We start from the raw sequence: 14,662 nt of genomic DNA on the forward strand, positions 1-14,662 counted from the left end.
GCTCCGCCACTTGTCAGCTGTGTGACTTTGGGCAAGTCACTTCACTTCTCTGGGCCTCAGTTCCCTCATCTGGAAAATGGGGATTAAGACTGTGAGCCCCCCGTGGGACAACCTCATCACCTTGTAACCTCCATGGCGCTTAGAACAGTGCTTGGCACATAGTAAGTGCTTAATAAATGCCATCATTATTAGAGAAGCAGCGTGGCTCAGTGGAAAGAGCTCAGGCTTTGGAGTCAGAGGTCATGGGTTCAAATCCCGGCTCCGCCACTTGTCAGCTGGGTGACTTTGGGCCAGTCACTTCACTTCTCTGGGCCTCAGTTCGCTCATCTGTAAAATGGGGATGAAGACTGTGAGCCTCCCGAGGGACAACCTCATCACCTTGTAACCTCCCCGGCGCTTAGAACAGTGCTTTGCACATAGTAAGCGCTTAATAAATGCTATTATTATTATTATTATTATTAAGTATTCTCCCAACACACCACCCCGGCCAGCGGGGCCGGACGTGGGAGGGCTTCTCCTCCTCCTTTCCGAGGCGGAGACGTCGAGGCCCAGAGAGGTTCAGTGCCCGACCTCGGGGGCGTCCAGCGAGGCTGTGGGGCTGGGAGGAGGGGGCGTCCATTACCTGTTCTTGAGGTACCGCATGAAATCCGGGTGCAGCATCTTAAACTTCTCTGGCTTCAGGTCGGGCCCGAAAAACCTCTCCGGCCTGTGGGGGCGGCGGGTGGGGGGACGGAAGGATGAGGAGGGAGAGGAGGAGGAGGGGGAGGAAAGGGAAGGGGAAACGGAGGAAGGGGAAGAGGAGGAGAAGAAGGAAGAAGTGAGAGGAGCAAGACCCATCGCCCTATAATAATAATAATAATAATAATAATAGCGGTTTTTGTTAAGCGCTTACTATGTGCCCAGCACTGTACTAAGCGCTGGGGTGGATCCAAGCAAATCGGGTTGGACACAGTCCCTGTCCCACGTGGGGCTCCCAGTCTTCATCCCCCTTTTATAGATGAGGGAATGAGGCCCAGTGAAGTAAAGTGACTCGCCCAAGTTCATTCATTCATTCATTCAATCGTATTTATTGAGCGCTTACTGTGTGCAGAGCACTGTACTAAGCGCTTGGGAAGTCCAAGTTGGCAACTTATAGAGACGGTCCCTACCATACAGCGGGCTCACAGTCTAGAAGGGGGAGACAGACAACAAAACAAAACATATTAACAAAATAAAATAAATAGAATAGATATGTACAAATAAATGGAGTAATAATAAGTTCTCACAGCAGAAGCAGCGTGGGTCAGTGGAAAGAGCCAGGGCTTTGGAGTCAGAAGTCATAGATATGTACAAATAAATAAATAGAGTAATAATAAGTTCTCACAGCAGAAGCAGCGTGGCTCAGTGGAAAGAGCCCGGGCTTTGGAGTCAGAAGTCATGGGTTCAAATCCCGGCTCCGCCAATTGTTGGCTGTGTGACTTTGGGCAAGTCCCTTCCCTTCTCTGGGCCTCAGTTCCCTCATCCGGAAAATGGGGATGAAGACTGGGAGCCCCCCCATGGGACAATCTGATCACCTTGTAACCCCTCCGGCGCTTAGAACAGTGCTTTGAACATAGTAAGCGCTTAGTAAATGCCATCATTATTATTATTATTACTATGTGGCAAAGTCAGGATTAGAACCCAGGACCTCCTGACTCCCAGCCCGTGCTCTCTCCGCCACGCTGCTTCTCCTCGGCGCTTAGTACGGTGACTGGCACATGGTAAGGGCTTCGCAAATACCATTTTAAAACTAAGATGGCTGCAGGTAGGTTGTCCCACAGGGGGCTCATAGTCTCCATCCCCATTTTCCAGATGAGGTAACTGAGGCCCAGAGAAGTGAAGTGACTTGCCCAGTGTCACACAGCTGATAATTGGTGGATCCAGGATTTGAACCCATGACTTCTGAGTCCAAAGCCCGGGCTCTTTTCCACTGAGCCACGCATTAGGGGAGCGGGGTTCCGTGCGGGACTCACCGGGCCAGGCGGTCCTTGCCGCGGTCGACGGGGCGGCGCTTGATGGCCGCCTGCAGCAGCAGGTAATCCCGGTCATGTTCGGGGAGAAAGACGTAGCGGGTCTCCTGCGGCGGAAGGAAGCCGGCCCCGGGAATGACTGTATGGCCTAGTGGTTACGGCCGGCGCCGGGGAGTTCTAACCGGGTTCGAATCCCGTCTCCGCTACTTAATAACAATGATGGCATTTGTTAAGCGCTTCCTATGTGCAAAGCACTGTTCTAAGCCCTGTGGGGGCTACAAGATGATCAGGTGGTCCCACGTGGGACTCCCAGTCTTCATCCCCATTTTCCAGATGAGGTCACTGAGGCCCAGAGAAGTGAAGTGACTTGCCCAAAGTCCCACAGCTGACAATTGGTGGAGCCGGGATTTGAACCCACGACCTCCGACTCCAAAGCCCGGGCTCTTTCCACTGAGCCACGCTGCTTCTCTAGGCTGGAAGCTCATTGTGGAAAGGGAGACTGTGAGCCCAGTGTTGGGTAGGGACCATCTCTATATGTCGCCAACTTGGACTTCCCAAGCGCTTAGTACAGTGCTCTGCACACAGTAAGCGCTCAATAAATACGATTGATTGATTGAATGTGTCTTTTTATTGTCACGCTGTCCTCTCCCAAGCGCTTAGTACAGTGCTCTTTTAGACTGTGAGCCCACTGTTGGGTAGGGAATGTCTCTATGTGTTGCCAATTTGTACTTCCCAAGCGCTTAGTACAGTGCTCTGCACATAGTAAGCGCTCAATAAATACGATTGATTGATTGATTGATTGCTCTGCACACAGTAAGCGCTCAATAAATACGATTGATTGATTGAATGTGTCTTTTTATTGTCACGCTGTCCTCTCCCAAGCGCTTAGCACAGTGCTTAGAGCGGTGCTTTGCACATAGTCAACGCTTGATAAATGCTATTATTATTATTAAGCGCTTGGGAAACACAAGTCGGCAACACATAGAGACAGTCCCTACCCGACAACAGGCTCACGGTCTAGAAGGGGGAGACGGACGACAAAACGAAACATGTGTCAAGTCGTCAGAACAAATAGAATTCAAGCCAGATGCACATCATTAACAAAAAAAAAAAATAGAATAGTAAATATGTACAAGTAAAATAAATAGAGTGATAAATCTGTACAAACACATACACAGGTCACCCATAAGCTTTGATCCGGGACCTCTGGACGTTTGATATTCTCCCCATCGCAAGTCCCATTTACATATCTATAAATTATATATTCTATAATATATTTCCCTTCCCCACAGCACCTTTATATATGTATATATGTTTGTACATATTTATTACTCTATTTATTTATTTATTTTACTTGTACATATCTATTCTATTTATTTTATTTTGTTAGTATGTTTGGTTTTGTTCTCTGTCTCCCCCTTTTAGACTGCGAGCCCACTGTTGGGTAGGGACTGGCTCTAGATGTTGCCAACTTGGACTTCCCAAGAGCTTAGTACAGTGCTCTGCACACAGTAAGCGCTCAATAAATACAACTGATTGATTGATTGATATAATATATATTATATATAAATTATATATTATAAATCCCCGGCTTCACCGACACGGTCCTCCCCTGGTTCTCCTCCTGTCTCTCTGGCCGCTCATTCTCGGTCTCTTCCGCGGGCTCCTCCTCCGCCTCCCACCCCCCGAACCGTGGGGGTCCCTCGGGCTTCGGTTCTGGGTCCCCCCGTCTCCCAGAGAAGCAGCGTGGCTCAGTGGAAAGAGCCCGGGCTTTGGAGTCAGAGGTCACGGGTTCAAGTCCCGGCTCCGCCACTTGTCAGCTGGGTGACTTTGGGCCAGTTGCTTCACTTCTCTGGGCCTCAGTTTCCTCATCTGGAAAATGGGGGTTAAAACTGTGAGTCCCCCGGGGGACAACCTGATCACCTTGTAACCTCCCCCAGTGCTTAGAACAGTGCTTTGCACATAGTAAGTGCTTAACAAATACTATTATTATTATTATTACGGGTTCAAGTCCCGGCTCCGCCACTTGTCAGCTGTGTGACTTTGGGCAAGTCGCTTCACTTCTCTGGGCCTCAGTGACCTCATCTGAAAAATGGGAATGAAGACTGTGAGCCCCACTTAGGACAACCTCATCACCTTGTATCCTCCCCAGTGCTTACAACAGTGCTTTGCACATAGTAAGCACTTAATAAATGCCATTATTATTATTATGGGTTCAAGTCCTGGCTCTGCCACTTGTCAGCTGTGTGACTTTGGGCAAGTCGCTTCACTTCTTTGGGCCTCAGTGACCTCATCTGGAAAATGGGGGTGAAGACTGTGAGCCCCACATGGGACAACCTCATCACCTTGTATCCTCCCCAGTGCTTAGAACAGTGCTTTGTACATAGTAAGTGCTTAATACATGTCATTATCATTATTATTATTATTATTACACCCCCTCCCTTGGAGAACCGGTTTGCTCCCGTGGCTTCAATTCCCACCCAAATCTCCATCTCCAGCCCTGATCTCTCTCCCAGTCTCGCATTTCCTCCGGCCCGGAAGATATCTCTACTTGGATGTCCTCCCGTCGCCTCAAACTTTATTCGTCTACAACAGAACTCCTTAAATTCCCACCCAAACCCTGTCCTCCCATCACCTCAAACCTAATATGACTTAAACAGAACTCCTTATCTTCCCACCCAAATCCTGTGGTCCCCCGACTTTCCCATCACTATATATGGCCCCAAAGTCCTTCTCGCCTCACAAGGCCTTAATTAATCCTGGCGTCCTCCTTGACTCCTCTCTCTCATTCGCTGCGCGGCTCAGTGGAAAGAGCCCGGGCTTTGGAGTCCGAGGTCACGGGTTCAAATCCCAGCTCCGCCAACTGCCAGCTGGGTGACTCTGGGCAAGTCACTTCACTTCTCTGGGCCTAAGTGACCTCATCTGGAAAATGGGGATGAAGACTGTGAGCCCCCCCATGGGACAACCTGATTGCCTTGTAACCTCCCCAGTGCTTAGAACAGTGCTTGGCACATAGTAAGCGCTTAGTAAACGCCATCATTATTATTATTCAATCCATCACAAAATCCCGTCGGTCCCACCTTTGCCGCATCGCTAAAATCCGCCCTTTCCCCTCCATCCAAACTGCTACCATGTTCATCCAAACACTTCTAGACTGTGAGCCCGCTGTTGGGTAGGGACCGTCTCTATATGTTGCCAACTTGGACTTCCCAAGCGCTTAGTACAGTGCTCTGCACACAGTAAGCGCTCAATAAATACGATTGATTGATTTTCCTCTCCTGCCTTGATAATCGCATCAGCCTCCTCCTGCCTCTCCCCGCTCCGGTCCACACTTCACTCTGCTGCCCGGATCGTTTCTCTACCAAACCGTTCAGGCCACGTTTTTCCCCTCTCCTCAAGACGCTCCAGGGATTGCCAATCCACCTCCGCATCCAACTTGTCCTTCCCAAGCGCTTAGTCCACTGCTCTCTGCACACAGTAAGTGCTCAATAAATACGATTGAATGAATGAATGAATGAATGAACAGACACTCCTCATGGGCGGCTATAAAGCAGTGTGGCTCAGTGGAAAGAGCCTGAGCTTTGGAGTCAGAGGTCATGGGTTTGAATCCCGACTCCGCCATATGTCTGCTGTGTGATCTTGGGCAAGTCACTTAACTTCTCTGGGCCTCAGTGACCTCATCTGTAAAATGGGGATTAAGACTGTAAGCCCCACGTGGGACAACCTGATCACCCTGTATCCTCACCAGTGCTTAGAACAGTGCTTTGCACATAGTAAGCACTTAACAAATGTCAATTATTATTATTATTATAAAGCTCTCCATCAGCTCACTCCCCTCCTAACTCACCTTACTACTCTCCTCCGCGAGCCCAGCCCGTTCACTTCGCTCTTCTAACGCTAGGCTTATCACTGTACCTTGAACTCGTCCATTTCACAGCCGACGTCTCGCCGAGATCCTGCCTCTGGCCCGGAACGCCCTTCCTCCTCAAATCCATTGGACGTTGACTCTCCCCTGGCTTCAAGGCCTTATCCCACTTCTAGACTGTGAGCCCACTGTCGGTTAGGGACCGTCTCTATAAGTTGCCAACTTGGACTTCCCAAGCGCTTAGTCCAGTGCTCTGCACACAGTAAGCGCCCAATGAGTACGATTGAATGAATGAATCGAAGGCCCGTCTCCTCCGAGAGGCCTTCCCTGAGTGAATCCTCTTCTCCTGCTCCCTTCTGCATCGCTCCGACTCGCTCCCCTTCTTCATTCCCCTCTCCTAGCCCCACACCACTTAGGTCCAAATCTGTCATTTATTTCTTTCTATTACTGTCTTTTTCCCCCTCTGGACTGGAAGCTCACTGTGGGCAGGGGATACATCCTCACCCGACTGCTTAGTACAGTGGTCCGCATGCAGTAAGTGCTCAATAAATACCACTGACGGACGGACTAGATTACAAGCTCGTTGCGGGCAGGGAATACGTCTGCTTATTCTGTTGTACTGTGTGCTCATTCATTCATTCGTTCACTCATTCAATCGTATTTATTGAGCGCTTACTGTGTGCAGAGCACTGTACTAAGCGCTTGGGAAGTCCAAGTTGGCAACATATTCATTCATTCAATCGTATTTATTGAGCGCTTACTGTGTGCAGAGCACTGTACTAAGCGCTTGGGAAGTCCACGTTGGCAACATATGGAGACGGTCCCTACCCAACAATCAATCAATCGTATTTATTGAGCACTTACTATGTGCAGAGCACTGTACTGAGCGCTTGAGAAGTCCAAGTTGGCAACATATAGAAATGGTCCCTACCCAACAGCGGGCTCACAGTCTAAAATGGAGAGACAGAGAACGAAATCAAACATATTAACAAAATAAAATAAATAGAATAAATATGTACAAATAAAATAAATAAATAAAGAGTAATAAATCCATCCAAACATACATACATATATCCAGGTGCTGTGGGGAGGGGAAGGAGGTAAGGTGGGAGGGATGGGGGTGGGGGGAAAGGAAGGAGGGGGCTCAGTGTGGGAAGGCCTCCTGGAGGAGGTGAGCTCTCAGTAGGGCTCTGAAGGGAGGAAGAGAGTTAGCTTGGCGGGTATATGTTGCCAACCTGGACTTCCCAAGCGCTTAGTACAGTGCTCTGCACACAGTAAGTGCTCAATAAATACGATTGATTGATTGATTGATTGATTGGGGGGAGAGGAAAGAGGGGGCTCAGTCTCGGAAAGCCTCCTGGAAGAGGTGAGCTCTCAGTAGGGCTCTGAAGGGAGGAAGAGAGCTAGCTTGGCGGGTATATGTTGCCAACCTGGACTTCCCAAGCGCTTAGTACAGTGCTCTGCACACAGTAAGCGCTCAATAAATACGATTGAATGAATGAATGAATGAATGAATTGAATGTAAAAGTACTGCGCTTGGCACATTGCACGCGCCTAGCAAATCGCGCAGTTATTATGAATTATTATGAAGAAAGGGAGCGACAACGCAGGAGGAGGGGAAAGGAGGACACAGTCAGCGAAGGCTTCCTGGAGGAGGCTGTCCCCTGGCCCCTGAAGGCCGAGGCTGGGGACGGAGGGCTCACCGGAGACTGCGGGGGTGACAGGAAGCTGTGCCGGCGGTAACTGTAGAGGGAATTCATCAGGGTGTTGGTGGAGAAGATGAAGAAAGATGTTCTGTTGCCCACGTCCTGCTCAAAACCCTTGGTGATGGCTCCATTGGTCCTGGGCGCCAGCAGGATCGGGGTCACAGGGAGAAAGAAACTCTCATTCCGTTGCTCGACCCGATTTATTGAGCGCTCACTGTGTGCAGAGCACCGTAATAATAATAATAATAATAATAATAATAATAATGGTATTTGTTAAGCGCTTACTACGTGCAAAGCTTTTACACATTAAAGCTGGCGCTTCCTGCGTGCCGGGGACCGTGCCGAGCACTGGGAAAAGAGTAGCGTTGGGAGATTTAATGGATAATAATAATAATAATAATAATAATGGCATTTGTTACACGCTTACTACGTGCAAAGCTTTTACACGTTAAAGCAGGCGCTTCCTGCGTGCCAGGGACCGTACCGAGCACTGGGAAAACAGTAGCGTTGGGTGATTTAATGGATAATAATAATAATAATAATGGTATTTGTTAAGCACTTACTACGTGCAAAGCTTTTACATGTTAAAGCAGGAGCTTCCTGCTTGCCGGGGACCATGCTGAGCACTGGGAAAAGAGTAGCGTTGGGAGATTTAATGGATGATGATAATAATAATAATGGCATTTGTTAAGCGCTTACTATGTGCAAAGCTTTTACAACTTAAAGCAGGTGCTTCCTGCGTGCCGGGGACCGTGCTGAGCACTGGGAAAAGAGTAGCATTGGGTGATTTAATGGATAATAATAATAATAATAATGGTATTTGTTAAGCACATACTATGTGCAAAGCACTGTTCTAAGTGCTGGGGAGTTTATAAGGTGATCAGGTTGTGCCACGAGGGGCTCACAGTCTACATCCCCATTTCATGAGCCCGGGCTTTGGAGTCAGAGGTCATGGGTTCAAATCCCAGCTCTGCCAATTGTCAGCTGTGTGACTTTGGGCAGGTCACTTCACTTCTCTGGGCCTCAGTTACCTCACCTGTAAAATGAGGACTAAGACTGTGAGCCCCCCATGGGGCAATGTGATCACCTTGTAACCTCCCCAGCGCTTAGAACAGTGCTTTGCACATAGTAAGCGCTTAATGAACGCCATCATTATTATTATTATTCATTCATTCAATCATTCAATCGTATTTATTGAGCATTTGCTGTGTGCAGAGCACTGGACTAAGTGCTTGGGAAGTACAAGTCGGCAACATATAGAGACGGTCCCTACCCAACAGTGGGCTCACAGTCACCTGTCCACATTCATTCATTCATTCAATCGTATTTATTGAGCGCTTATTGCGTGCAGAGCACTGGACTAAGCACTTGGGAAGTCCAAGTGGGCAACATCTAGAGACGGTCCCTACCCGACACGGGCTCACAGTCTAGAAGGGGGAGACAGAGAGCAAAACAAAACATATTAACAAAATAAAATAAATAGAATAGATATGTACAAGTAAAATCAATCAATCAATTGTATTTACTGAGCGCTTACTGTGTGCAGAGCACTGTACTAAGCGCTTGGGAAATCCAAGTTGGCAACATCTAGAGACGGTCCCTACCCAACAGTGGGCTCACAGTCTAAAAGGGGGAGACAGAGAGCCAAACAAAACATATTAACAGAATAAAATAAATAGAATAGATATGTACAAGTAAAATCAATCAATCAATCGTATTTATTGAGCGCTTACTGTGTGCAGAGCACCGTACTAAGCACTTGGGAAGTCCAAGTTGGCAACATATAGAGACGGTCCCTACCCAACAGTGGGCTCACAGTCTAGAAGGGGGAGACAGAAAGCAAAACAAAACATATTAACAAAATAAAATAAATAGAATAGATATGTACAAGTAAAATAAATAGAGAAATAAATCCGTCCAAACATCTATACATATATCCAGGTGCTGTGGGGAAGGGAAGGAGGTAAGGCCGGGGAGGAGGGGGAGAGGAAGGAGGGGGCTCAGTCTGGGAAGGCCTCCTGGAGGAGGTGAGGCCTCACCTCCACTTCCCAGCGCTCGGCACTCGGGAAGCGCCCTAGAAATCTCCCGATGCCGATTATCTCCCCCTTTTAGACTGTGAGCCCACTGTTGGGTAGGGATTGTCTCTATATGTTGCCAATTTGTACTTCCCAAGCGCTTAGTACAGTGCTCTGCACACAGTAAGCGCTCAATAAATACGATTGATGATTATCGATGATGGCGTTTGTTCCGCGCTTACTGTGCGCGAGGTGCCAGGGTGAATTCACGGTCGGCGGTGCCCTCACCTGAACACGTAGTGGTGCCCGTCGATCTGGGCGCCCACCCGGGCCCCGCACAGGATGCCCCCGTTGCCCACGACGGCGCAGCGGGCCCGGGGCCGCCCGGCGCGATCGTCCAGCAGGCAGCCGTTGGCCGACGAGTTGAGGAGGCTCAGGGACTCCAGGACCACTGGAAACGCAGGCCGCCCCCCCCAGCGTGGTCACCCCCCTCGGGCCCCCCAAATCCCAGCCCGGCCCCCGCACCCCAGGGCCTCCCCCAGTTTCCCGGAAGCAGCCGGGCCTCGCACCCGGGTTCTAATCACTCCTTTCCCGCCGGGTGACTCCAGGCAGGTCGCTTCAAGGCTTTGAAGGCTTTGAGCCATGAGAAGCAGCGTGGCTCAGTGGAAAGAGCCCGGGCTTTGGAGTCGGAGGTCATGGGTTCCAATCCCGGCTCCACCGCACGTCTGTTATGTGACCTTGGGCAAGTCACTTAACTTGTCTGAGCCTCAGTTACCTCATCTGTGAAATGGGGATTAAGACTGTGAGCCCCCCGTGGGACAACGTAATCACCTTGTATCTCCCCCCAGCGCTTAGAACAGTGCTTTCCACATAGTAAGCGCTTAACAAATGCCATTATTATTATTATTATTTAGGCCTCAGTTTCCTCGCCTGAAGAATGGGGATTTTGTCTGGCTCCCCCTTCTAGACTGTGAGCCCGCTGTTGGGTAGGGACCGTCTCTGTGTGTTGCCAACTTGGACTTCCCAAGCGCCTAGTATAGTGCTCTGCACGCAGTAAGCGCTCAATAAATACGATTGGATGAATGAATGAATGAACAGGCCTCGCGAAAAGAGCCGGGGCCTCAGACCCGGGTTCTAATCTCCCTGCTCTGCCCCTTTCCCACCGGGTGACTCCGGGCAGGTCGCTTCAATAATAATAATAATTACTATTAAGCGCTTACTACGTGCCAAGCACTGTTCTAAGCACTGGGGAGGTTACAAGGTGATCAGATTGTCCCATAGGGGACTCACAGTCTTCATCCCCATTTTACAGATGAGGTAACTGAGGCACAGAGAAGTGAAGTGACTTGCCCAAAGTCACACAGCTGACGGGTGGCGGAGCCGGGATTCGAACCCATGACCTCTGACTCCAAAGCCCGGGCTCTTGCCACTGAGGCACGCTGCTTCTCTAAAAAACTTGGTTTGATGCCACGAAGTAGGTGGCAATGCCTTAACCATATATATATGTTTGTACGTATTCATTACTCAATTTATTTTACTTTTACATATCTATTCTATTTATTTTATTTTGTTAATATGTTTTGTTTTGTTCTCTGTCTCCCCCTTCTAGATTGTGAGCCCGCTGTTGGGTAGGGACCCTCTCTAGATGTTGCCAACTTGTACTTCCCAAGCGCTTAGTCCAGTGCCCTGCACACAGTAAGCGCTCAATAAATACGATTGATTGATTAACCATATATGTGCTGTATAGGCCACTAGGACCTCTTCCATCCTTCTCAAGGGGAGTGCTAACCTTCTCTCCTTTCACATAACACTTTAAGGCTTTGGGCCTCAGTTTCCTCATCTGAAGAATGGGGATTTCGTCCCAATTCTCCCTTAAACTGAGCGGGCAGGGACCAGGGCTGATTTGCTGATCCTGAATCTACCCCCGCACCAAGCACAGAGCTAGGTGCGGAGTCTGCACTCGACGAACGCCACAGTCGTTAATCAATCAATCAGTCATATTTATTGAGAACTTACTGTGTGCAGAGCACTGGACTAAGCGCTTGGGAAGTACAAGTTGGCAACATATGGTTAGGTACCGTCTCTCTAGGTTGCCAACTTGTACTTCCCAAGCGCTTAGTACAGTGCTCTGTACACAGTAAGTGCTCAATAAACACGATTGATTGATTAGTCCAGTGCTCTGCACACAGTAAGCACTCAATAAATACAATTGAATGAATGAATTGCTACTTCTACTACGGCTATATATATATATATACAGCTACTACGGCTATATCTATATACACACATATACAATATATGTATATACACACATATATACAATATATGTATATACACACATATATACAATATATGTATATACACACATATATACACTATATATGCACGCATATACATATATTGTATATGTGTATATATACACACATATACAATATATGTTTATATATACATATATAGTGTATATATATGTATATATACAATACGATTGATTGATTAATTAGTCCAGTGCTCTGCACACAGCAAGCGCTCAATAAATACAATTGAATGAATGAATTGCTACTTCTACTACAGCTATATATATATATATATACAGCTACTATGGCTATATCTATATACACACATATACAATATATGTACACACATACATATATACAATATATGTACATACATACATATATACACTATATATGTATGTATGTACATATATTGTATATGTGTCTATATACACAAATATACAATATATGTGTGTATATATACGTACATATTGTGTATGTATATATATATATGTATGTATACAATACGATTGATTGATTAATTGATTAGTCCAGTGCTCTGCACACAGTAAGCGCTCAATAAATACAATTGAATGAATGAATTGCTACTTCTACTACGGCTACTTTAGTTCCTCCGGTCCCTGAGCGGCCCCGGAGGTGAGCGAGCCGGCTTCCCCGGGGCCTGTCGGTGGGGTCGGCCCCTCCCCGGGGGGTCGGGGGGGGCTACTCACCGTCACGGTCGATCTCCCCCCATCCGTAGCTGCCGTGGTAATGCCGCAAACGCTCGTACTGCCCGGGGCTGGCGTGTCTGCTCCACTGTAGGACGGGCACAGAGCCCAGGATGGATCCCTCCAGGCCCGTCCCATTGAGCCGGGCCCACTGGGGTCGGGGGCAGCCCTGCCGGAGGGTCGGGACGGAGGGGGAAAGGGCGTCAGGATGCAGCGGGGGGCTGGGGAGCTCGGGACCACCCCATGGGCGGAACCCAATAATAATAATAATCATGATAGCATTTATTATATATATATATGTGCATATATATTGTATATGTATGTATATATTGTATATACACATATATAATGAATATAATCAATCAATAGTATTTATTGAGCGCTTACTGTGTGCAGAGCACTGTACTAAGCACTTGGGAACTCCAAGTCGGCAACACATAGACATGCATGCAATATATGCGTATATACATATATACAATATGTGTATATATACATATGCAATATATGTATATATAATATGTGCATATATACACATAGAATATATGTATACATCTATATACAATATATGTATACATATACATGTATGTACAATATATGTATATCTACATATATACAACATGTATATATGATACATATGTGTATGTATATATATACATACATATATGTGTGTGTATATATGATACATGTATATCAATGAGATTGATTTATTATCTACATGCATATATGCTGTATATATATGTATATCTACATATATGCAATATATGTAGATATACATATATATATACAATATATATGCATGTAGATAATAAATCAATCAATCGCATTGATTGAGCGCTTACTGCGTGCAGAGCACTGTACTATGCGCTTGGGAAGTACAAGTTGGCAACATCTAGAGACGGTCCCTACCCGACAGCGGGCTCGCAGTCTAGAAGGGGGAGACAGAGAACAAAACAAAACATAATAACAAAATAAAATAAATAGAATAGATAGGTACAAGTAAAATAAATAAATAGAGTAATAAATCTGTACGAACATATGTACATAGATACAGGTGCTGTGGGGAAGGGAAGGAGGTAAGGCGGGAGGGATGGAGGGGGGAGGAGGGGGCTGAGTGTGGGAAGGCCTCCTGGAGGAGGTGAGCGCTCAGTAGGGCCTTGAAGGGAGGAAGGGAGCTAGTTTGGCGGATGTGGGGGGGGGGGCATTCCAGGTCAGGGGGTGTATGGGGGATGTGTGGCGGGCCAAAAGCGAGTAAAATTGAGGAGCGGGATGTTCCCCAATACTGCAGGTGCGAGATCCAATTTTTCTTCATCAAACCGAGTAACTAAGCAGAAACCATCATGAGGCCAAAATGAAAGGGTTCTGCTGAAGCGGTAGCCAGCCCAGACCACATGGCTCCATCTTCATGCCTCCTAAAGATGATTTCTTCCTTTGTCATCGGCAAGCATTGACTGAAAACGTTTGCCTGTGGGGTGTGATGAAACCAATCCAATCATCTGTTTTTAACGCCCAACTCCTCCTCTAAACTCCTTGAGGGCAGGGGTCCCGTCTACCGACTCCATTGGATTGGACCCTTCCGAGCGTTTTGCGTGGGGCTCTCCGCAAAGCAAGCGAGCGCTCAGTACATACCAGAGATCCATCGATAACCAGCGATAGATAAGCAGTATGGCATGGGGTTAGGGCACGGGCCTGGGAGTCACAAGGTTTGCTGCCATTTGTCTGCTGCATGGGGTTAGGGCACGGGCCTGGGAGTCAGGAGGTTTGCTGCCATTTGTCTGCTGCATGGGGACAGGGCACGGGCCAGGGAGATACAAGTTTTGCTGCCATTTGTCCGCTGCATGGGGACAGGGCACGGCCTGGGAGTCACAAGGTTTGCTGCCATTTGTCTGCTGCATGGGGACAGGGCACGGGCCTGGGAGTCAGGAGGTTTGCTGCCATTTGTCTGCTGTATGGGGTTAGGGCACGGGCCTGGGAGTCACAAGGTTTGCTGCCATTTGTCCGCTGCATGGGGACAGGGCAAGGGCCTGGGAGTCACAGGGTTTGCTGCCATTTGTCCTCTACATAGGGTTAGGGCACGGGCCTGGGAGTCA

General features: G+C 47.9%; 1 protein-coding gene and 2 pseudogenes across 2 annotated transcripts in view; all 3 read right to left on the reverse strand.

Moving 5' to 3' along the window:
- Positions 1-14,662, reverse strand: part of LOC119922065 (alpha-N-acetylgalactosaminide alpha-2,6-sialyltransferase 2-like) — a 33,380-nt gene that overhangs the window by 3,156 nt on the left and 15,562 nt on the right. The window contains exons 3-7 of one of the 2 annotated variants that reach the window (XM_038742094.1): positions 12,579-12,663; positions 9,863-10,025; positions 7,557-7,695; positions 1,992-2,095; positions 623-706 (exon numbers count right to left, since the gene is read on the reverse strand). In XM_038742094.1, the coding sequence (XP_038598022.1) occupies positions 623-706; positions 1,992-2,095; positions 7,557-7,695; positions 9,863-10,025; positions 12,579-12,663 (575 nt within the window). Of the gene's footprint in view, positions 1-622; positions 707-1,991; positions 2,096-7,556; positions 7,696-9,862; positions 10,026-12,578; positions 12,745-14,662 lie in introns of both variants that reach the window. The other variant, XM_038742093.1, reaches the window with a different exon arrangement.
- Positions 11,023-11,093, reverse strand: LOC119922093 (annotated as a pseudogene).
- Positions 11,283-11,385, reverse strand: LOC119922092 (annotated as a pseudogene).

The sequence above is a fragment of the Tachyglossus aculeatus genome, unplaced genomic scaffold (assembly GCF_015852505.1).
Source record: "Tachyglossus aculeatus isolate mTacAcu1 unplaced genomic scaffold, mTacAcu1.pri SUPER_34, whole genome shotgun sequence".
Taxonomy (NCBI): domain Eukaryota; kingdom Metazoa; phylum Chordata; class Mammalia; order Monotremata; family Tachyglossidae; genus Tachyglossus; species Tachyglossus aculeatus.